This window comes from Ursus maritimus, unplaced genomic scaffold (genome assembly GCF_017311325.1).
Source record: "Ursus maritimus isolate PB19 unplaced genomic scaffold, ASM1731132v1 scaffold_20, whole genome shotgun sequence".
Lineage (NCBI taxonomy): Eukaryota > Metazoa > Chordata > Mammalia > Carnivora > Ursidae > Ursus > Ursus maritimus.
Window position 1 is genome coordinate 55,139,599 of NW_024424453.1, and position 24,249 is coordinate 55,163,847.

General features: G+C 46.3%; 1 protein-coding gene and 1 pseudogene across 3 annotated transcripts in view; both read right to left on the reverse strand.

The window, feature by feature from the left end:
• Positions 1 to 1,624: 1,624 nt before the first annotated feature.
• On the reverse strand, positions 1,625 to 2,777 carry LOC103682266 (annotated as a pseudogene).
• Positions 2,778 to 19,433: 16,656 nt separating this feature from the next.
• GLB1 (galactosidase beta 1) overlaps positions 19,434 to 24,249 on the reverse strand; it is an 82,606-nt gene continuing 77,790 nt past the window's right edge. For all 3 annotated transcript variants that reach the window (XM_040636996.1, XM_040636995.1, XM_040636997.1), the window contains one exon: positions 19,434 to 20,014. In XM_040636996.1, the coding sequence (XP_040492930.1) occupies positions 19,745 to 20,014 (270 nt within the window). In that variant the 3' untranslated portion in view covers positions 19,434 to 19,744. The remainder of the gene's footprint in view (positions 20,015 to 24,249) is intronic.

Consider the following 24,249-nt stretch of genomic DNA (forward strand, 5'->3'; position numbering starts at 1 on the left):
GTGTATGGGAACTCCTTGTGCTTTCTGCATGATTTTTCATAAACTTAAAACAGTTCTAACATATAAATTATTTTTGAATTGGAAAAGAAAAGACAAAGCATCTGTAGTTGTGATGATAGTATTGAATAACTGGAAAACTCCAGGGACTCACTGGCAAAAACTATTATGAATAACAAGATAATTAAGTGAGTTAATAGGGGAAAGTGCTAATACATAAAACTCAATTATATTTATATTTACAAATAACCACTAGTTAGAAGAGGTGATGGAAAAACAGACTTGCATTTTGAAAGAGAATAGAAAAAAATCCTAATTAAGATACATATTATATACCTGAAATATATAGAAAATGGGTATAAATATATGAAAAACCCCCACTTTAAAACACTATTGCTGAACACCAAAATGATCTAGATGAAAAGGCCTCGATGCTCTTTTGCAAGAAGACTCAACGTTATAAAAACGTCAGATCTTCCTAAGTTAATTAAATCCAATGTTATTCTTCAAGACACATCAATGGTTCTCTTTAAAAGCTCCTGTGAAAATGAACAAAAAATGAACACTCTGAAAACAAGAGCAATAGGGATGTCTATATTATAAATTACTATGCATATTAAATTAATTAGTTAATTAAAATAGTATGGCAATGCACCAGAAAATGGAGTGGAACAGAATGGGAAATCTAGTATTAGATAAAAACATACATGGGAGTTTAGCATATATTGAAGATGGCATTTTAAATCAAGCAGGGGATACATTAATTTCTTAAGAAGTGAGCCAACTGGACTGTCATCTGAGGAAAAAATTAAGCTTGATTCTTACATCACACCATACATGGTTAAACCTCAAAAAGATATTTAATTGTAAAGGTTGGAATAACAGAAGTTCTTTTTTTTTTTTTTAAGATTTATTTATTTATTTATTTGACAGAGGGACAACCAGCGAGAGAGGGAACACAAGCAGGGGGAGTGGGAGAGGAAGAAGCAGGCTCCCAGTGGAGCAGGGAGCCCGATGGGGGGCTCGATCCCAGGACCCTGGGATCAGGCCCTGGGCCAAAGGCAGATGCTTAATGACTGAGCCACCCAGGCGCCCCGGAACAACAGAAGTTCTAATAGGAAAAACAGGAGAATTCTTTCATAATTTTGGCATGGGCAAGGCCTTTCTCAAATTCAGAAGCCTTAAAGAAAAAAACTAATAAATTCAACCATGTGAATATAAAAATATGCATAACACAAACATCACCAAAAGAGAAATCAGAAGACAAACAACAAACTGGGGGAAATATTTATATGCAATTGAACTTTTTCTCTAATAACTAAGTGGCACATGCATGTTTATGCCATTATTCTCAGGACTATTCTGTGTGGTTGAAATATTTGATAATAAAAACTTATTTCATTACTGTGTATCCATACTATGGAATGTGATGCTATTAAAAAGAACACTTTCCAGCTAGATACCTACTATCATGCAGAAATGTCCACGATGTAGTAACATTTTGATTTTTTCAGACTGCATTACTTTTATTAATAGACACATTGTGTTACTGAAATGGTGACTTCATGTGGTTTTCCTCTTAAAGACAGTACTTGTAGGTACAAAGACCCTGAGACGTCTATAGCCTTCAGATGTTTACTTGAAAAGTTTGATATCGGCTGCCTCCTCTAGCTGAGCAGTCACAAATTCTCCATAATCCAACTGATGCCTTGGATTTAGATGACGAATGAAATTTTTACCAAAAAATTTTTAAAAGTTTTTATCCATTTATTTATTTGAGAGAGAGAGAGTGCTCATGAGCAGCGGGGAGAGGAGAGGGAGAGGGACAAGGAGATGGCTTGGTGAGCGCACAGCCCGAGGTGGGTCTCGATCCAGGACCCTGAGATCATGACCTGAGCCTAAATCAGGAGTCAGATGCTTAACCAACTGAGCCACCTGGGCACCCCAACCAATGAAATCTTTAGTAATTTGGCTAGGATCTCCCCAAGGAAGAGACACACAAACAGGACCCATCACAGGAACTATCTGGACTAGCAATTACAGTTACAATGATCCAGTAAATGCTGTCTGGAAAAGTGTGATTCCTGTCACAAGAGACACTTAAAGGGGATGCCCAGAAGAACTTGTATTCTTGGGGCACCTGGATGGCTCAGTCGGTTAAGCGTTGGACTCTTGATCTTGGCTCAGGTTTGATCTCAGGGTCGTGAGTTCAAACCCTGTCTTCCCTGCAAAGCCTGCTTAAAAAAAAAATTATTAGGGGTGCCTGGCTGACTCAGTCATTTGAGCATGCGACTCTTGATCTCAGGAGTCATGAGCCCAATGCCCATGTTGGGCATGGAGCCTACTTAAAAGAAGAGGAAGAAGAAGAAGGAGAAGAAGAAGAAGTTGTATTCTCTTGTGTTTTTGTGTTATCAGATGTAGATCTTTCACTCCTATGAATCTTGAGAGATCTGAAATTTTGGAATGATAGAGGAAACACTATAATCATCTCGATACTTCTTACAAGATTTGTAATGATGTCTCATGTGGTAGAATTTAATCTGTTTTGCACAGCATCTGCAGCTACCAGAAAACTTTCTCACGATAATTTCAAGGTCTGAGGCCCGTTCAGGACGTGCTCTTTCTCTCTTCTAGTCACACTTCCACAACAGAGGGGACAATGTATTCTGCTTTCTCTCATTGCAGTCAGGCTGGGTCCTCGTAGGTGCTTTGAGCACCTTCTGACAGGGCAGTAGAAATCAGACTGGGTGGGACGTGGCCATGGAGAGGTCCTCGGCCATGAATGGGGGGGGGATTGGGGACATGGTGGCACTGGACTCTCTAGGAGCACTACTAACAACCTTTTATTTTATTTATTTTTATTTTTTTATTTTTTAAAAGATTTTATTTATTTATTTGACAGAGATAAAGCCAGCGAGAGAGGGAACACAAGCAGGGGGAGTGGGAGAGGAAGAAGCAGGCTCCTAGCGGAGGAGCCTGATGTGGGGCTCGATCCCACAATGCCGGGATCACGCCCTGAGCCGAAGGCAGATGCTTAACCGCTGTGCCACCCAGGTGCCCCACTAACAACCTTTTAAAAACATGGAAGGATAAACCTCAAACTTAACCCCCAAAATGTTAGTTATTAAAAATTTTTTTTCCAGATTTATCAAACTATTACTGATGTTAGCTATTTCGTAGAAGGAAGAATTATACTTTATATTTTCCAGGCTTCTTTATTTCTTTAAACACACATGGATTACTTTCATAATCTGCCAAAACAATAGAAATATTTCCATTTTAGAAAAGAAGAAAAAAAGGGATCTTCGTGATTATGGAAAGCTGACTAATGAACCACAGAAAGATAGTCCAAAAAAGGGGGCTCACAGGTGAGGTGAGCAGGTGGATGCCCATGCTGACAACACGCCGCCTACACAGATGTCGGTGCGTGAAGAAGATGCTGACGTCAGTGCGGGGACGGGCCGCCGAGTTCATGGGGTGAGATGTGCGCCAAATAGCAGTAGGAGCCTGCCGACTGTTTGCTTTGGTTTGATCACACAGGAGATAAACGGGACTGGAACCGGAGCTCAGCCAGGCGGGAAGACACCCCCATCATCCTGCACTGTACGGCCTCCTCTCCACGGTTGCCGTGGTCACAGGGATTGCTCATAACTCAGATGACATCACCATGAAAACATCACATGTAAACAAAGTGAGCCGTGGTTCAGGTGATGCATTTTGTGGTCCGGCTGGGCTCCTCTTGAGGGAATAACTGAGGAGGAGTTCGAGAGGGTTTGTACAGTGGGCGAAGAGTGAGCTTAAGCTGAGTTAATCACAGGGAAGACTTCCAATCAAGGTGCAGCAAAAGTTCACGGTTTGGGGGTCTTCCTGTCTTCTGAAACTTACTGAGATGACAGATAACAGGTATTAAATTTAAAAGATTGTTCTGTACAAAAGCCACTTTGGGAAAATAGATTGACAGTTCTTTGTAAAGTTGAATGTATACCTACTCTGTGATCCAGGGATTCTAGACCCAGGTATTTACTCAGGTGAAATGAAGACCTCAGTCTATAAAAAGACTTTTTCAAGAATGTTCATAACATCATACTTAATGGTGAAACACTGAGTGCCTTTCCCTTCATAAGATCAGGAACAAGGCAAGTACGTCTGCTCTTGCCCCTTCCATTCATATTGCATGGGAGGTTCTTGGTAGGGAAAAAGAAATAGAAATAAAGAAAAAGAAATAAAATGCATCCAGATTGGAAAGGAAGAAATAAAACTATATCTATAAAATGACATAATCTAAGGAATCTGTAAAAAAGTATTAGAACAGGTAAGTTCAGAGATTATAGGAAACAGCATCAATACACAAATATCAATTCCATTTCTGCATATTGACGATGAATAATCAAACGTGAAATCAGAAAACAATTCCACGTACAAGAACATACATAAATTTAACAAAAAAAAGTGCAAGACACATGTATTGAAAAACTAGAGAAGTCCTAAATTGATACAAGGACATTCTGTGCTCACTGATTGGATTTGGTATTTAAAAGATCTTTCAAAAATGTCAGTACTTTCAAAATTGATTTTTAGATTCAGTAAAATCCCTATCACAACCCCAGCCGGCTTTTAAAATTTTTTTGAGGGGGTAGAAATTGACAAGCTGATTTTATATAGCAATGAAGAGGATTCAAGAAGAGCTAAAACAACTTGGAAAGGAAATAAAGTTGGAGCACTCACACTTCCTGATTTCAAAATTTATTACCAAGCTTCTGTGATTAAGACAATGTGATACAGCATAAGGATAGACATATAGATCAAGGGATTAGAGTTGAGAGTCGAGAAATATAAACCATCATGTTTATGGTTCATTGATTGTTTGACATGGGTGTCAAGATAATTCAATGGGGGGAAAGAATGGTTTCTTTCAAAACCGGTGTTAGAACAACAGGATATCCACATGCAAAAGAATGAAATTGGACCACTACCGACTCCATACACAAAAAACTAAAATAGATCCCAGATCTAAACATAAGAGTTAAAGCTGTAAATTTGTTAGAAGAAAAACATAGTTATAAATCTTTATGACCTTGGGTCAGGCAAATTTATAGAGACAAAAAGTCGATCAGTGGTTACCTAGGGCTAGGAGAAGAGGGAGATGGGGAGTGAGCACTGATGGGTATGGGTTTCTTTTGGGGGTGATGAAAAGCTTCAAAATGTAGATTGTAGTGATGACTGCACAACTCCGTGAAAATACTAAATATCACTGAATCGTGCATTTTCAATGAGTAAATTTTATGGTATGTGAGTTCTATCTCAGTAAAAATATTTAATGAAAGGATGTATATAATAGCTTTATTCATAATAGCCAAACACTGGAAATAATCCAACTGTCCATTAGCAAGAGCATGGATAAACAAGCTTGGTATGTTCACGCAACGGTATGCTACTCAGTAATGTAAATCAAGGAATAAGTCATTTAAAACATTGATATGCCTCAGAAACATATGCTGAGCTAAAGAAGCTGGAACAAAAAGATACATATTGTAGGATTCTACACATATGAAGCTTTAAACCAGGCAAAACTAATGTATGGAGGAAAAAATTACAGCAACGGTTGCCTTTGAAGTATCAGCCGTGGAAGAGTAGAGAGCAATAAACTGGGGATGAAGCTTTCCTATATCGTAGTGGGTGTGGGTCACCCGGGGAGATACGTTTATCAAAATGTATTGTACTATACACTTGACAATATGCATATTTTATAGCATGCAAATTATACACCAATAAAAAATATCACAGACAAATTCTAGGATTAAGTATCTTGGAGGATCAGAACTGGGAAATGAAAGAGAAGTGGTGAGAAAAGCTGAGACCTCGTCTGCTGGGTCCTGGGAGCTGAAGCTGGCAGTAGCTGCTGGGAGTTCTGATCCTGCAGGGAAATTCTGCTCCATATGATATGCGGGGGGCTGAAAGAAGAGGGAAGAGCTGCTAGTTGGCAGCTGTAGGCCTTGTAGGCTGGAGGATAAACACAGACTCACGGCTAAGATTTGAACTAAGCCCCAAGCACAGGGCTCAGGGGTCAGATCTGTGACGCCCCCACAACTGTAGCACTGGAGATTGAAACCACCAGTATAAGACCTGGTTGTAGACTGCAGCTCTAACCTGCTAACTGGAAGGAGTCATGAGTTGAATTCTCTAGAAGTAGAGCTTGGACAGCGGTTCCAGTGCAAGTGATTTACTGGAAGCTGCTCTGTGGAGAAGGGAGGAAGGATGTAGGGTAGTGAAGGGGAAGAAGGTAAGCAAGGATGTGTTCTGTATTAGGGTTCTCTAGAGAAACAGAACCAATAGGAGGTCATCTATCTATCTATCATCTATCTATCTATCATCTATCTCTATCCATCCATCCACCCATTATCTATCTAGAGACTTTTTTTTTAAAAGATTTTATTTATTTATTTGACTGACAGAGACATCCAGGAAGAGAGGGAACACAAGCAGGGGGAGTGGGAGAGGAAGAAGCAGGCTTCCAGCAGAGGAGCCTGATGTGGGGCTCGATCCCAGAACGCCGGGATCACGCCCTGAGCCGAAGGCAGACGCTTAATGACTGCACCACCCAGGCGCCCCTATCTAGAGACTTTTCTAAGGAATGTTCATGTGCTTATGGAGGTGGACAAGACCCAAGAACTGCAGGGTGAGTTTGCAAGCTGGAGACCAGAAAATCCGATGGTATAGTTCTGGGCTGAAGGCCTATAGACTTGAAACCCAGGAAGAGCCAGTGTTTCAGTTTGAGTCCAAAGGCAGGAAAACAACCAATGTCCTAGTTTGAAGGCACTCAAACTCGTTGAAGGAATTTTGCCTCTTTTACTCACGGGAGCATTAGCCTTGTTCTATTCAGCTCTCCAACTGAAGGGATGAGCCACACCCACACCAGGGAGGGCAATCTGCTTTTCTCAACCTAGGGATTCAAATGTTAATCTCATCCAGACCTTCACCAGAATCATGTTTGACCAAATTGTCTGGACGCTCCATGGCCTAGCCAAGTTGACACATAAAATGAACCATCACAATATCCCTGCATGGGCTCACCCCCATGGGGCCTTCTCAGGCATGAATTGTACCACAGAATTAATCCCACTTTGAGGCAAAGGGTCTGGTCTTTTTTTTTTTTTTAAGATTTTATTTATTTATTTATTTGTGAGAGAGAGAGAGAGAGAATAAGCTGGGGGGAGGGGCAGAGGGAGAGGGAGAAGCAGACTCCCCACTAAGCAGGGAGCCCAATGTGGGGCTCGATCCCAGGATCACGACCCAAGCCAAAGGCAGACACTTAACCACCTGAGCCACCCAGGTGTCCCGGGTCTGGTCTTTTGTGTCCCCATGTCAGTGAAGCATCTTCCTAATTAAGCCCAGAGTAGTTCTCTGGGGAAGGGAGCATCAGTGCTCACAGCAGATAGAGGAGGGGCGCACCAGCAGGCAAAGGGTTCTGGGTAGGGCACCAACAACATCCTGTACAGAAGCAACCTCAAAATTCCTATATAGGGATGAAGGAGCGCAGAGAGACAGAGAGAGAGAGAGAAACAGACAGACAGAAACAAATCTTTAGGACAAACTAACAGAAAATTTCCCAGTGAAAATGAGCATGCAAATCAAGATTCCATAGTCCAAGGGAAAAAATACAATTCTCAAACAGTGAACAAGATCAATAATCAAAGTAAGAGCTCACTTGAGATGAACTCAATATAATAGAATAGTGCAGAAAATACTTTTAAATAAATATGCTGACCTATTTTTGAGGAAGTAATAACACCCACTAAAATAACAAAAGATTCTAAAACATTTACTGACACCAGGAAGGGCTGATCCTACCAGAGGTGTTAAACGAGATACACATGGGTGTCAACAGTAAACTTCCTTCTAGAACTGAACTTCATTTCTATTTTGAGACCCCAGTTCTCCCAGAGGTAAAAACATAATCTCAGTCAATTCAGTGTCTCACCTACTCCCCCTCTCCTCAGTACCGTGTGGTGTCACAGTTTTGGGAAAGGGACTCCGGTCTTCGTTATCTGTGGATGTCAGTACCTGCTGAGGTGGACCTCAGCGCGTCTGGGCCTCAAGCATCAATCCATGAAGGGACCTGCTGAGTTGACCCGCCCTTGCACCCAGGACTCTCACAGGCTGCTTATCAGATCCTTTGGCACTTCTCTTGCAACACAGGAGACACTCCTTTTTCTCCTGCTTTCTCTGTGGCCTCAGGAGGTTCAGTGAGGCTGTCTAGACCTTCGCTACTTCATACTGCTCCAGCTGGCAGGGGAGACCTTCCTACTGCTCTCCACTCCAGGTCTGGCTCCTTGGAACCCTTGGAGGCTGCCCTGGCCCGGGTATGGACGCCTATGCTCTGCTGCCTCCACCCCTGCACCGAGAGGGGGACCTCAGGGATCTTGCTTCTTCCCCAAGCTTGGCCTTGGGAATGATGGCTCAAAAAGCCCCATTTGCTGAGATAGCAAAACCTCGGTGGGGATGCTATTACGTTGCCTAACCCCGAGGACTTGGTCGTGGGAGGTGGCAGTGCTAGAACTCTTCTTAGGACTCAGGAATGCTCACACAATCTGCCTGTTTTGCTTTCCTTCTGACTCCTCTCCTCCTCCTCTCTCAGCCAGTCAGAGCTTCTAGGGCTTCTTCCAAAGAAGTTAAACCTGGAGGGCAAAGGTGAACATGTGTCATTTCAGGAATATAAATGGGACATGTTTATGTTAAAAACTATGAGAAATTCAGAGGTGGAGGGCGCCTGGGTGGCTCAGTCGGTTAAGTGTCTGCCTTCGGCTTGGGTCATGAGATCCAGGGCCGCAGCAGACTCCTTGCTCAGCTCTCCCTCTGCCTGCTGCTCCCCCCTGCTTGTGCTCTCTGTCTCTGTCAAATAAATAAAATCTTAAAAAAAAAAAAAAAAAAGAAAAAAAAATTCAGAAGTGGGAGTAGACAAGAGGAGAGAAGATAAAAGGATGGGCAAGCAATATGGATGATGGGAAAACGTCCTGTGAAAAAGAGAATATCTCAGGGCGCCTGTCTGGCTCAGTAGAAAGAGCACGTGGCTCTTGATCTTGCGGTTGTGAGTTTAAGCCTCATATTGGGTGTAGAGATTACTTAAAATAAGATCTTTAAAAAAACCCTGGAATAGCTAATCTTCAAAACTACTGAGCTTCTGCTGTTGCAATATAGACCACCCCTAGTCTCTTCAAAGCTTCTAAAAAGTTCTTAAGATAAAAAGGCCCGATGTGGGTGAGGTTTTTGTGAAACTCAAGGGACTCAGCTCCACATTTGAGTCAAGATACTGCAAAAGGGCATGTGGGATGGTGAGATCGTTCACGAACTGAACTAATTCAGTGGAAGCAGAGGCAGAACGTCTAGCCAGAGGAAACTATGAGAAAGTGAGCCCTCCAGGGGTTCACAGAAACTTGGGAAGGTTTTAAAGACAGATCTTATCTAGATTCCTCAAGAGAAGGACACCTGCCCTCACATCTGTGTCAGACATGCCGGAAGGAATGCTGGAGACACGTGGACGCCCTCTTAATCTGTGGACACAGTCACGGAAGCAGTCTTTCACCCACGAAGTGTCGACTGAGAACCTACTAGGGGCTAGATGTGCTGGCCTGGGTACCGAGGATACAAGAATGAAAATCACAGGGAACTCGCGTGTAGGCTTTCTCGGTCAGTGAGAAACAAATACGTAGATTATTACGAGCTATGTGCCATCGAGAGCGATCTAACTGGAGGAGGAATTAGCAGCCACTGCACAAATCAACTTCAGGGCAACCTAGCTCTTGGAGCACACGTGGGAGCTTACTACCTGCCCTACGCATTTCCTCTTCTGCCCCCAAGGCTCACGGAACGTTTGCCAACGTGGTCCTAATCTGCAAGCCTGCATTTCTGGCACCACGCCCGGATATTTATTTGTGTCCTCTGCCCAATTAAAAGTGGGACATCTCTTCTTTGTCGGTTATTGTGAGCATTGTGAGAACTGCATCGGGAGCCCCCGGCCAAGTGGCAGAAGCTCCACGATGACCACTCTCTGACATCAGGAGAGTACAGGCCAAGTATTACGAACATTGTCGCCAAGACAGGAAATTGCCCCTCATCTCAAAAACCCTTGCGTCAGAGATGGTGTCCAGAGTTAGGACCAAGAACAACAGGCTCTCTTTGGAGAGGGGCCTCTGTCAAAGAGACGGAGATTCTCGGCACATTTAGTGTGAAGATGCAGGGATTTTCAGGGACATGTTTTCTCCAAGTGGGAGTTGAAAAGAACAGTTCTCCCCTACCATTTTCTATAATAACAGCAATCGAAATAAAACAAATGTAAGTTTCAAGAGTTGAGGAAGGAAATGAGCCCGTGTATTGTAGATTTCTACAACAGAGGAATTCATGGGATTCCGACACAAAAGGAATTTTGTAATGAAAATTCCTGCAAGAAGTCCAAGCTTCTACTTCCCTTTCTTTTTAATGGATGAACCAATCCAAGGCTGTTTGAGACAAAGCAGAGAGAGGCAGCTCTGCCCAGTGGAGGCCTTGCTTACCTGCTGGAATAACTGGGGAAGGCTGGGGAGGGAAGGACAGGGGAGGCTGGGCCTGAGCTCTGGCTCTGCCCGTGTTGCTGACTGGCTGTGTGACTTTGAGTCTGTGTTTCCCCTCTCTGGACTCAAAGTTCTCTGCCTTCATGGTACAGATTAAAATTTGGCTATTTTATTTTGTATTTGTATTTTGTATTTGGCTGTTTAGTTCTTTTACAGGTCCGTGAGGTCTCATCATAGTCTCCTATCCCCTGCAGACATTGTTTATTGGTCTTCAAATATTGTATTTATTTTAAAATATGCCTCGTAACTTCAGTATCTGAAGCCTGTGTGGGTCTGTTTCTAGTTTATATTGCTTTGTTTTCGTGTGTGTATTTGCTTATATTTGACTGTGCCTGCTCTTTGACCCTGAAAATTATTTGGGGGGATTTCCCAAGATGTGGGATGAAGCTGCCCTTCTTCCAAAGATGATTTTGAGTTTGCTTCTGTCAGACACAAAGGGGCATTACCAGTTTTGCACGACACTTCAGCTCACAGCCTGATGCTTGGCAGACTACCTCAGTGATGCAAGTTCAGACCACAAATCCACACAAGGGCTAACCTGTGCTCCCAACCGCAGGGGGTCTTGTCCCTTATTCCTGCCTTACTGCACATCCAGGCACTTGTCCCTACATCCCCTGGGATTCAGACAAGGGAAGGCGGTTTCCCTTTGTTCCGCTTGTACCCTAAGGATGAAAGCCCCCCAGTGTAATCTGTGTCTGGCTCCTACTGGACATCCCAACCTTGAAGACCTCTGCCTCATGAAGCCACCCCGACAGTTTCTAGTTTCCCCGTCAGTTTACTTTGGATCGCCAAATGCAAACATGTCTCTAATGATTTATTTATCTCTTTCTTACTATCCCATCAGCTTTTCAGGGCTGCCTGATAAAGCGTTGTCCATTTCTCTTTATTGTTCTATCATTTTTCTCTTTATATATTTTATTTTATGCATACATGTTTAGGACTGATCTATCTCTTTGATGAAGAGTAATTTCAGCATTTTTGTGGTGACTTTCTATTCCTAAAGATGCTTTCAAAATTAAAGTCTGGTTTTCATTTTTGTCTGGGGGGGCTATCACTGCACTTTGGCAACTATGGGGGGAAGGCTCTGGGTGGTGGCTGCTCTGTTGGCCTGGAGCCTAGTGTGAAAACAACAGGAAACCGAGACCCCCAACTGATGGCAAAGGATGTATAGCAAGAATGAGGAATAATCTTGTTTTAAACTACAAAGATTTGGGTGTTGTTTGTTATGTGATGTAACTTAGCCTAGACTGACTGATACAAAAATATTGGGCTAATGCCTCAAAAATGTTATCCTCATTATACAATCATATGAGGCACTTCAAACCAGGTTCCCGGACACCTCTGCACCCCATAGTTCTCAACACTGTCCATCCCCATCACTCACATGTCTGGGACTGCCTTGCTGTCTCATGGCTCTGGCCATCTGCAAATATGGTCGGCTTCCCCCAGGACACTTTCCCCACCCTTTGGGTGGCCAAATCGTACCCTTTAGGCCTCAGTGTAGAGACCTGGGGCAGGTGCAGATGATGCTTGCCCAAATCTCCATCAGGGAATAGTGTACCCAGTCTCCAGCGTCTGTGAGCACTGGTTGCAATCCCACATATCCTCCTCTTCCCTTGTTTTTGGCTCTGCTCCCTGAGTCCCCCAGAGAACAGGTAGTTCCCCTCCCCGATGATAGCCAGCAGCCAACAGCTGGCTGACATGGCTTTGGGTAACAAGTCTGGCCCCCCTGACTCAAGGTGAGACCAACTTGGTGGTACAGTGAATATGTGCGTTTCTCTGGAACTAGCAGCCTAAGCTGACTTACCGCCTGACCTCAGACATGGGAGTGAACCCAGCCAACATCAGCAGAGCCTGGTCCCTCAAGGGAACACAAAACTGTCTCCTTGCAGCCTAATCAATCAAGGCAACCTGTCTCTAGGGAAAGAGTGGGGGATTTGTGGGCAAGAGACTTGACTTTCAGTTTCAGCCCCCATAATTTGGGGTAAATCACAAGGTTTCCTACTTCTCAGTTTTCCCAAACTACAGATTGGGCTGCATATCACTTGGCTTATTTCTTCAAAATGTTCTTTCAAAGATTCAGTACTGTCTGCAAAATAAAACCTTAAAAGTACTTTACAGATATTTGTTATTGTTGTCATTGTTGTTTTATTACTATTATTAAAGCAACATCAGAGTTTAGGGCAGGAGCCTAGAAACCTCAGAGGAGAACAGATGTGTGGACACTAAGTTCAGGACCCTACCATCTAGGTGGAGAGAGCTTCAATCCCTGCATCACTCTCCACTCCAAACTCTAGTCAGACTGAGCTGCGTGGCCTCAGCTTCTGGAATTCTCCGTCATCTCTCCAGACCCTGGATCTCTTCAGGGGCTGCTTCCCTCCCCAAAGCACCTTTTGCTGTCTTCGTTTCTATGTCTTCTCCTCCTCTGACTCCCCACCTGGCTCAGCTCTGGGAAGCTAGCCCTGAGCAAACTGGCCTCCGCATTCCGTCTATGAATAGATCCAGATATCACAGTGCTCTGGTCTTGCCCCCCACCCCCCCACCCCCGACACCATATTCCCAGCACAATGTCGCACTGTCCGTTTACGCATGTCTGTGTTTCCCGAGAGGCAAGAATGTGTCCTACTCACTAGCGTGGGGTTCAGACTCAGTATTGAATAAACATTGAGTAAATGAAGAAAAAAAAAAGCCCACTCTAATGGTTAAAGCTGAGGAGCCCACTCCCCCTGACAGTGATCAGACCCGAAACCCTAGCGCTTCTTCACCGGCACTTCTCAGGACACTTCCTGGTTCAAAGGCCACGGAAAACAGCACAGGTGCACCACAGTGGCCTGAGCGCACTGGAAAAAAGATCCCACTGCTGCGCAAGAACTAAAGTTGAAGCAAATTGGGCAGTCTGCCCCTCTTGCTCAGAAATCTAAATCGAAAGATGTCACCAAAGAAAATAAAGGGGGAAACCCGACTCAGCTTTAAGGGCAGTGCCCACCCTCTCACACCAGCATGACTATGGCTGGTGGCTGGTTTACACAGTGGATTTCTAGTCTGGGTTCAGAGTCACAATTCCTTTTTAGTTAATACCTGTGGGATCACCAGGGGCCAGCTAACCTGCAAAAGAGAGGAATTCAATTCATTAAACACAGGCTAAATGCATGTATTGTGGACCAAGCACACTGCTCTGCCTGTGGGGGCTTGGGCCAAGGGTAAATAGGACTCAGTTCACGCTCAGGCGGTTCTTAGACTTTCAGGGGAATGGACAGAAATACACAAAACTGGCTGTGCTACAACCCAGCACTGTATGTACTTTTGAGAGGGCTATTATTACTATTTTAATGGCCACAAATTCTTTGTCCTTCCTCCTATCAAATGATGGGATCTCTGTGCCCTCTCCTTGAATCTGGGTGTGCAGCAGAGTCCATGGAATTGTGTGACGCCTGAGTCTGGGTCTTATGGGACCATGCAGGTTCTGCCTGGTTCTGCTGGAAAGCTTGCTCACCCTCTGAGAACCTGATCTGGGCACTGGAAGCTGGAGCCACATGGAAAGGCCCCATGGAGTTGCTTCAGGGACAGTGCCACTGGAGGGACTTCAAGTCATCCCAGCCCCGATGCCAGATGGGCGTGAAGGAAACTCCAGATGATTCCAGTATCCAGCAGAGGCTCCAGCTATCACAGAACAAAGACAGGCCATCCTACTGCCCCTGTCCTGATTCCTGATCCACAGAACCACGTACATCACAAAACAGTTGTTTTGTGCCACTGACACAAACGTAATAGAAGTGCTCATATGCAATAACAGACAACAACCAAAACAGCACACAATGATGAGAAATGCCCTGCGGCTAGGAATTCGATCCATTGGCGCTGGAAGGCTTCCCCCCCCAGCCCTGTCCTCCTCTTCTGTAAAGGTTTTATTATGCATAGTACTAGGAGGGGCTGAGTCCTTCCTGGCAGGTTCTTGAGTGTCTTGTGGCCCTCGGTAAGACCCACGGCCATGGGTGGCACAGAGCCATGGCTGCTTCTCTTCAATGGCTGCTGTGGCAGAAGGGCCCTACTTAGATTTTGAGAACAGGAGTCTTTTCCATAGGCTGGGGCTGCCCTGCAATTGCTGCCCACCAATCCCCTCCCCCCTCAGTGTCATGTTAATGCTGGAGGGTCTTGACAGATGACACACCTTTGCTTTCTGTGGAACCTCCTCCTCCGCGGCCAGTCTGTGTCCATGTTTTACACTAGACTCTTTCCCCTTTGCTTCCTTCAGCCAAGCACAGTGCCTGGTCAGGAGAACCAGCTTGTTGAATGGAACACAAAGGGACCCAGGGAAAGGATGGTGTGTTGTAGGTGGCATTTCTTCTCCCCTTGTCCCTCAGGCTTCCAGATGATGGCTTAGCAGCTCCTGTGGAGCAATGTCATAGGAAAGGATCCAACTAGCATTCAGTAAGCACCTACTACATGGCAAGTGCTGTCTGGGGTGCTTTTATGATTGTTGCATTGGATTTAAAACCCCATGAGGTGGGGACCCACATGTAGCAGATGAGGAAATTGAAGCTGATAAGTGAGTCGCCTTTTTTAGACTGCGCCAGTGGTAAGTGGTGGAGTGGGAACAGGAACCTGTGTTTCTGTCTCAGAGCCTGTCCTGTTTCAGCTGGGGACACAGTGCTTCTGCCTGGGGAGTTCAGGGGAATGAAGCTCGTGGGAGGCTTCCTCACATGTGGGAAAGCCCCTTAGGATGCAAGCAGAGCAACTGTGTGGTGGGGAATCTGTTCAGAATCTTCATGGGGCATTTACACAGCTGCTGGGTGTCCAGTCAACAAACATCACTGCCACAGGCTGGAGGGCCAGGGACGACCCAGAATCTAGCGCTCAGTCAGACCAAGAGCAGGGCCAGGGCTCAAACCCAGAGCCACCCCCTCCTGCAGTCTGGACACTGACTGGACTTTCCTCACAGCCCACGAGTGAGTGGCTCACATCAGCCATCTAGTCTATCACAGACCAGACAGAATCCTTCACGGTGACTAAAACAGCGATTTCAGAAAATGACTTTTTTTCTCCTAAGGCAAGAAACAAAGACCACACAAGATCATTTCCTATTTGTGTCATCTGACAGAAGATACATTGCTTGTTGGGGAAACAATGAAAAAACCCAAACTCAGATGAGCACCAAACAATCTCATTCTGAATAAACTGAGTTTGCTGAGAAACAAAGACTGACAGGTTGACAGACGCAAACAGTCAGCCGCTCAGGGTGAAGAGAGAGGACAGAGAACGACTCCGGACAGACCGCACTGTGCCGAGTGCACTCTGCTGCTGCTTCGGTCCTCACTAGCCTGAAAGACGATATTCGGAGATTGGCAGTTTCTTAAAGAGTTAAACACACGTTTACCGTATGACTAAACAATTCTACTCAGGGGAAATGAAAACATATGACTACACCAAGAATTGTATATAGATCTTCACACCATCATTATTCAGAATGCTCCACACCCGAAACAATTTACATGCCGCCAACCGACAAATGGATAAACGAAATGTGTTGTGTCCACACAATGGAATACTCCTCAGCAATAAAAAGGAGCCGATTCCTGGACACACTACAGTATGGATGAGCCTCAAACGCCTGATGCTACGTGAGAGCAGTCAGACACGGAAGGCTGCACATCGTGATCCCGGTGATAGCAATTCCTGTAAAAGGCACAACCATAGAGGCAGCAAACAGATCAGCGGTTGCCTGGTGTGGGAGTGGGAATGCACAGAGAACTTTCTGGGGTGAAGTGTTCTAAAACTAGATTGTGCGGATGGCTGCACAGCTGCATAAATTTAGTAAAACTCATCAAACCGTACTTTCATATGGGTGAATTTTATGGTATATAAATTTCTTTTCAATGAAGCTATTTATTTATTTAAGATTTTATTTATTTGAATGAGAGAGAGAGAGAGAGAAAACGCACATACAGGGAGGGGGGCGGGAGGGGAGGGGCAGAGGGAGCGGACTTCCTGTTGAGTGGGGAGTCAGATGCAGGGCTTGATTCCAGGACCCCCAGATCATGACCTGAGCTGAACTCAGATGCTTAACTGACTGAGCCACCCAGGCATCCCCAATAAAGCTATTTATTTTTTATTTATTTTTTAAGACTTCATTTATTTGAGAGAGAGAGTGTGCAAGCAGGAGCAAGGAAAGGAGGGGGAGAGGGAGAGGGAGAAGCAGACTCCCCACTGAACAGGGAGCATGTCCCAGGACTCTGAGATTATGACCTGAGTGGAAGGCAGGTGTCTAACAGACTGAGCCACCCAGGTGCATCCCTCCCCAAGCTATTTAAAGCTATTTAAAACAAGACGTTAGGGGCACCTGGGTGGCACAGCGGTTAAGCGTCTGCCTTCGGCTCAGGGCATGATCCCGGCGTTGTGGGATCGAGCCCCACATCGGGCTCTTCCGCTATGAGCCTGCTTCTTCCTCTCCCACTCCCCCTGCTTGTGTTCCCTCTCTCGCTGGCTGTCTCTATCCTTGTCGAATAAATAAATAAAATCTTTAAAAAAATAAATAAATAAAACAAGACGTTCTGTAGGGCATACAAATCTGGGGTACATCTAAACAAGGGTACAAAGGAAAAGGTCACAATGTTCATTACAAGGATGACTGAGAATGTGCTAAAAGTCCCAGAATATTAAAATCAGCTTAAAGATAAATTTAATATAAAAGGTTTACATCGCAGGCAATAAAGGTGCTACTCTTACTATCTTCAGAGGCAGAATCCATACACAGAGTTGAGAAATCAGGAGTGCCTGAAGCCACCTATTTTTTAAGATTTATTTATTTATTTATTGAGACAGAGAGAGAGCAGGGGGAGGGGCAGAGGGAGACAAGCAGACTCCCTGCTGAGTGGGGAGCCCGACGTGGGGCTCAATCCCAGGACCCTGAGATCATGACCTGAGCTGAAATTAAGAGTCGGACACCTAGCCGACAGGTGCCCCATATGTTTTTTAAAAGATGTATTTGGGTAAGAGAGAGTGCACGTGCAAGTGCAAGCAGGGGGAGGGGCAGAGGGAGAGGGAGAATCTCAAGCAGACTCCCTGCTGAGCCCAGAACCTAGCACGGGGCTTGATCCCAGGACTCTGAGATCATAACCTGAGCTGAAACCAAGACTCAGCTGCTTAACCGACTGAGCCACCCAGGCACCCCGAGGCACATCATATTTTAAGAATGGCATCATAGGTGAAACGTATGCCCCTCCGAGGCGGTATGGAGAGCTGGATGGGATGTGAGGAGTCCACGGTGGTACAATCCATGTATCAAGATCTGGTTTTCCGGAACACAACACTCTGGACAGGGGATGTCGGGATGCTGTAAGAGGGATTCCCTCACACTGACCCAACACTGGCTTTGGATGGAGACAGACCAGATTGCAATCCAACCCCGCCTCTCACTGAAGCCTTCCATATTTTCATCTGTCAGAGGGGCTTGCTGCCTACTGGAGTGTGGCTCTGAAGACGGGGCGGATAGAATGCAGGCACACGCTCTCGCGAGGAGACCCGGCTCCATGGCCTGAGTCTTCTGGAGCCTCGACAGGGAGTGTCGGGAACAGTGGAGGTGCAATTACCAACACACATAATGCTTTGCAAGGAACTGTCTTCCATTTCTTTCCAAAGCTTGTAACAGGGCACAGTTCTGGAGTATCATTCTTTAAGTTGTTGGTGACCAGCAGTGAAAGTAACGAGAACATGGATCCACGCAGCACCTCCTTTGCCCTGCGGTATGCCTCAAACATCAAGTGCAGGACATCGAGACAAAGACGCTACGGAACACGATCCTAAATAAAGTTCTAGGCTCCGTTTGCCTCAACCCAGAGGTTCTCGCTTGGCCAGAGCTCTGGTCCTCCCTGGTGAGTCCCACATACTGAGGTCTGTGAGACGGAAAATGACTATCGTGACAATATGTTGTAGATTGCCATCAAAACTCTTTCCTTTCTTCCTCCTTTAAAAACTTTCACATCTTTTCTGTAAAGGATTTAACACACGGGTGAGCAAAAAAGAAAAAGTAAACCCTCTCTCGACTCTTTACCACCCAGATACGATCAAGTAACGTTTTGGTTTACATCATTCCCATCCTTTCCCGTGGGAACATAAGCATGTATTGATACATTATGTGTGCAGGACACACCTGGACACTCGCACCAGAGTGCCTGGGCTTCCAATCCCGTCTCTACCACCTACAGCCTGCGTGGCTGGTAAATCGGGGAAGACGATAGTACATTCCTCAGTTCTCACGAGGGACGAGTGAATGAAATATATAATATGCTCGGAAGGGGGCATGGTGTAGGACAAGTGCCCAACAAATGAGAGCTACTGCCCCATGGCAGGACATGCATAGTCTGCAACGCCACGTCCCCGTGTACCCGTGTGCACACATACTCACGTGTATGCGTATCAACTGTCTGTGTTGCGTGAATATGTGCAGTTCTGATGTCTAAACACACCAACGGGACCAAATTTAAGGTGATCTGCTTTTTTCACACAGCAGATCACGAAAGTGTTTTCATTTACAGATTGACATCAGCTTTTCCGTGGCCACGTGGCATCCCACCATGCAGAGGTGCCACGTTGCGTACACCCTCCACGGCTGGGTTTTGAGTTGTACTTATGGGCCACCTAATAGACATCACAGAAACACAAAAGGAAGTCAAATGAGGATCAGAGAAGCAGCAGTCCACTAGATCAAACCAAGACGATTTTCCATTCCTTTGAACTGCAAGTTAGTGAAGTGGCTTATTCGACCCACTCAAGTCTAGTTATGATTTAAATCAGAACCTATAATTTAATACCTGCTCAACATGAAAAACAGTAACATCATTTGAATACAAATTTTATTTCACAAAAAGACATGATTCCTCCAAAATAAAAATCAGGAACACCTTTAAAGCTTTCATTCCAACCGCACAGGCGCATCGTGCCTTCCCGAGCCACCACGCTCATCACGCGTGCATGGCGGCCCCCGCTGGTGGAGGGCTGGCCGCCACAAGGCTGCCCGGAAACCTCCAGAGAAATGCACATGCTAAATCTATTTTCCAATCGAACTTTCCAGTGAATGCTGGCATTACACGGGGGATATGAGAGGTATGTGTAAGGCGGAAACTCCAAAGGGTCACAGCGGTTAGCCATCAGACATAGTCCATTCCTGACTGTTGATCAGGCAGGTGTGGAGGGGGATGACCAGAGGTCAGAGTGGCATTGATCACCGGCCTGTCCACAAACTCCACGGCACACAGCTCCGGGCCGTTGTCGCCACAGGGCGCGTGCTCCAGTTCCAGCACCATGATGGTGTTTGGGGCCGATGTCACCAGGATGTGCCGTGGTACAAACAAAGTCATTTGGGGGCCCCGTGCTGGCCAGTATCGCCCGAGGTTAAAGCCATTAATCCACACCTGACCCTGGAGAGAGAGAGAGAGAAAACCATCAAGCCCAGGACACGGACGGCCCTGGGGAGCCTGACGCCCGGGGCCAGCAGCGGCAGAGGCAGGAAATGCCTTCGCAAAGGCGCTGAGACCCAGGCCCACACCAGCCTTGGCTCCTGAACCCTGCTGAGATGACTGGCCAAGTCGGGCAGGGGGTGGAGGGCAGAAAACACAAAAAGTTGCCCCAAACATCCGTTCCTGCCTCAGGACAATACACGTTTGGTTCTTCTGACTGGTCAGTATTGGCCAGTACTGGACAACACTGTGGCAGTTTCACTGGGTTTCGCAATGTTGTCCTGGGTCCTGGGGGACTGCTGCCTCCCTGACGTCTCTGTCCACACAGGAGAACTGCTGAGCTGTCCCCAAGGAGACGAGCTCTAGTTCTTCACTCCCCCTTCCCGAGGCAGGTCTCAACCACGGGGTCTGCGTGCACGGGATGAGCACAAGGTCTGCAGCAGCTCGGGAACCCAGGTCCCAGGAGCCATCGTCAAACACGGTGGGGAGGCCACGCTTGCTCCCAGGAGCAGATATGAACTTACATGCTGCAAAGACCATTTCTGTGAGTAGAAGCTCCTTCCCCTATAAAACTGAGAGGAGAGAAACGCCTAATGAATAGGGACCACGTTTGGGTGTGTCTACACAGTCCCCCTGCAGGGGCTAGGGTTTGCTCACAGGGGAGGACTTAACAGGTGGCTGAATAAGTGGAACATTCTATTACAAAGAAAGGCAGGGGGGTTGAGGGGAGATCATACACATGAAAGAGAGAGAATGAATACACGGGAGATGAAGGAAGGGAGGATAAAGGGAGAAGGGGACGAGGGAGAAGTAAAGAAAACTAGGGATGTACTGTATGGTGACTGACATAATACAATAAAAATAAATAAATAAATAGTAAAAAAAAAAAAAGAAAAGAAAAGAAAAGAAATTGCTATCCACAGTGGCCCATATCCTGGGGCCGCTCCGGAGGAGGCTCAGCATTGGAGTCACCTGCTGAGCCCTGACCCCTGCCAGCTTCATGACTCAGCTGCTCACTTGGGGTATTTTTCAGCCTCCAGGTGTCCCCTTTATCCTCACTCCGTCTGAATTTCCTCCCTCGGTTCCAATCGTAGTCCTGCTACTTCCTGGCTACCGGACCTCAGCACACGCTGGTGACTGGGCACAGCGGGAGGAAGCGGCGCGGTCTGGCGGTCAGCGCGTGGCTGGCGCTGGGGGCAGAGCCCAGGGAGCGGCAGCGCTCCCCACACTAACATGAGAAAGATCTTGGTGCTCACATGCCTACAAAGGAGGCCAGTGATTGAAAACCATCTGTCTGTTGAATTAAGTCATTTAGAGAAAGGATGACAGTTTCACAGTTCTCAGAACTATTTTACTCTTGTTTTTACCGCGGGATATGCTACCTCAATCCTTCCTACCAGGCATAGGCAATGACAGCTCTACTGGGCTCTTATCAGTTGAAGATCTGCCAGTGCCTTGTTTTTGCAGTTGTAGAGCAGAGCAGCACTTTACTTTGAGGCCGAGGGGGAGACAGGTTCAGAGGGAGAGCGGCGGGAGGGCTATGAGCAGCACACGGGCTTCACAGTATGTCCTGACAAAAGCCGAGCCCACTCCGACCCAATGACGAGGTAGACAGTGTGGAGGTCTGATCCCTTCTCTTGCCTGAAATGCCCTTTCATGAGGATACAAGGGACTGTCCCTCACTTCCCTTGTGCTGAACCGGTCATGTCCTTCTGGAAAGCTGGGAACCGTTTCCCTGAATCCCCTTTGCCAGAGGGTTCTGGGTTAAAGTTGGTTGAAAGAGGACCCTGTTAGAGACTGGGCAAGGGGAAGGGAAGCTGAGGTCATTGCTCTTGGGGGGGGGGGTTATCTCAGACACAGGGCTGACAGAACCAGGGGCACCTGCAGGTTCAGCCTGTCCTCGGTCCTCTGCTCCATGTTGGGCTCGTCTTCCTAAATGCTGCCCTGCAGACCAATTGTGCAGTAGCCTCACCAGGCACCAGTCCCAAAGACCTCCCTGTGAGTTCCCCAAAGTACTACTCTGGCAGCTAGACTTGCTTCTGAGAGCCCCAGGGGCCGGCTTGACCAGCTTGGCAGGGATCTTGGTGTGTCTGCTTTTGACTCCCTGGCCCCTCTCCAACTTTCACTTTTCTGGCTCATCCCACATTTGTGTGAGGTCTCACTCCTCATATCTCACTCACTCATATCTCCACAGACTGCACTGTGACAGACAGACATGACCTTAAACTGCCGATCCTAGTTGCTGATCAAAGTTGATAGGATTTTTCTCCTAACTGCTTCCTTAATTCTGGACACAGCATGATCTAGTCCAGGTATTCTTTTCTCCCCCAAACGATCACCGTGGCCCATTGTGGGCCTTCCACTCCCATACGACCTCTGCCTCCTGGCCCACCCAGATGACTGCAATACGTGGGGATCAGTGCCTTGCATATCCTCTCTAACTTTCCCTGAACCCAGGGGTATACCTTCCATGGCCTTGGTTAATTCTAGAAAGCCATGAACTTCTTCAGGACAAAATGTCCCTCCACTCTCAGCTCCTAACAGAATGGGCATTAAATGAAGTTTAAGGTGGCCTAATTGCCCTTCCAGGAGATGAATAAAGCATTTGGAAAGAACAAACAAGGAATTTGGAAAGAATGGGTCATAGGCCCACGCTCTGAAGCCCCCCCGTTGAACAGAGCTCCCTGCAATGACAGCATGTGCCACACTGCCCCACACATTAGCCACATGCACTTGGCAATGGCTACTGAGGGCTCGAAATGTGGCTACTGCAAGGAGGAACTGAATTTTTGCTCTTCATTAATTCATATTTAAACCTAAACAGCCACACGGCTAGCACAGTGGCGGAATGGTGAGAAGCCTGGCATTTCATCGTCCGACCACAATGTCTCCGCTTCCCTCCGCCCGCACAGCCGTCTTCTAGAGAAAGTCACAATCGATGCTGTCTCAGGCTCCTGCAGCTTCCTCACAGGTCCCCCGCCTCCCTTCATGAACTGTGCCCAGCTCCAGAATGAAAATCAGATGATTTGTGTGCCCTTGCCTCCGACCTCCTCCCCAAGGGCCAACGACGACTCGGTGCCTGCGTCCTCCCAGCCTGGTCTGCACCACTCCCCCCACCTGCCCACTCAGATCCCCCCTGGACTTTTCCCTGTCAGCTGGACACACCAAGCTTGCCTCCCTCCCGGCAGTAACTGTTCCCGCCAGTAACTGTTCCCGCCGCCTGAAGAGCTGGTCTCCCAGATCCCAAGCCTCCTGACACAGAGATCTCAGCCCCACCAGCACCTCAGGGACAGGACCTGTGGTCATCCTCAATCCTGGGCCTTCCCGTCCACATCACACACTACCCCCTCCTGCTCTTTTTCTTCTAGTCATTGTCATTGTTTGGTATTTGTATAATTTGTTGGATTACTGGCTTATCAGCTATTTCCAGCACAGACTCTATGAAGGAAGAAACTTGGTCCTTCTTGCTCACAGTGAGACTCTCAGCGCTCAGCAGAATGATACTCGGTATATATGTAGCCACACCCGTTAGGGAAGACTGGCTGATAATTCTGCCTGAGAACACATTCTAAGAAGGGGTGACATGAAGTCCTACGGAAAGAACACTCCAGGCTCCTCTGCTCCCAGCTTAACAGTTTTAGAGAATCTTGTTCACTGGAAGAAAAATAAAATACTGCATTGCTCCTTGATTAGCGCTGTGATTTTTTAGTTGTAAAAAATTACTTTAAAAGACTCAAATTTTAGGGGCGCCTAGGTGGTTCAGTTGTTTAAGCATCTGCCTTCGGCTCAGGTCATGATCCCAGGGTCCTGGGATGCAGCCCAAATCAGGCTCCCTGCTCAGCGGGAAGCCTGCTTCTCCCTCTGCCCCTCCCTGCTGCTTGTGCTCTCTCTCTCTCTGTCAAATAAATAAATAACATCTTAAAAAAGAAAAAGTCAAATTAAAAAAATTCTATTTAAAAATATACACACTAAAAATGTTCAAAATCATTAGCCATCAGGGAAATTCAAATCAAAACCACACTAAGATACCACCTTACGCCAGATAGAATGGCAAAAATTGACAAGGCAAGAAACAACAATTATTGGAGAGGATGTGGAGAAAGGGGATCCCTCCTACATTGTTGGTGGGAATGCAAGTTGGTGCAGCCAATCTGGAAAACATTGTGGAGGTCCCTTAAAAAGTCAAAAATATAGGG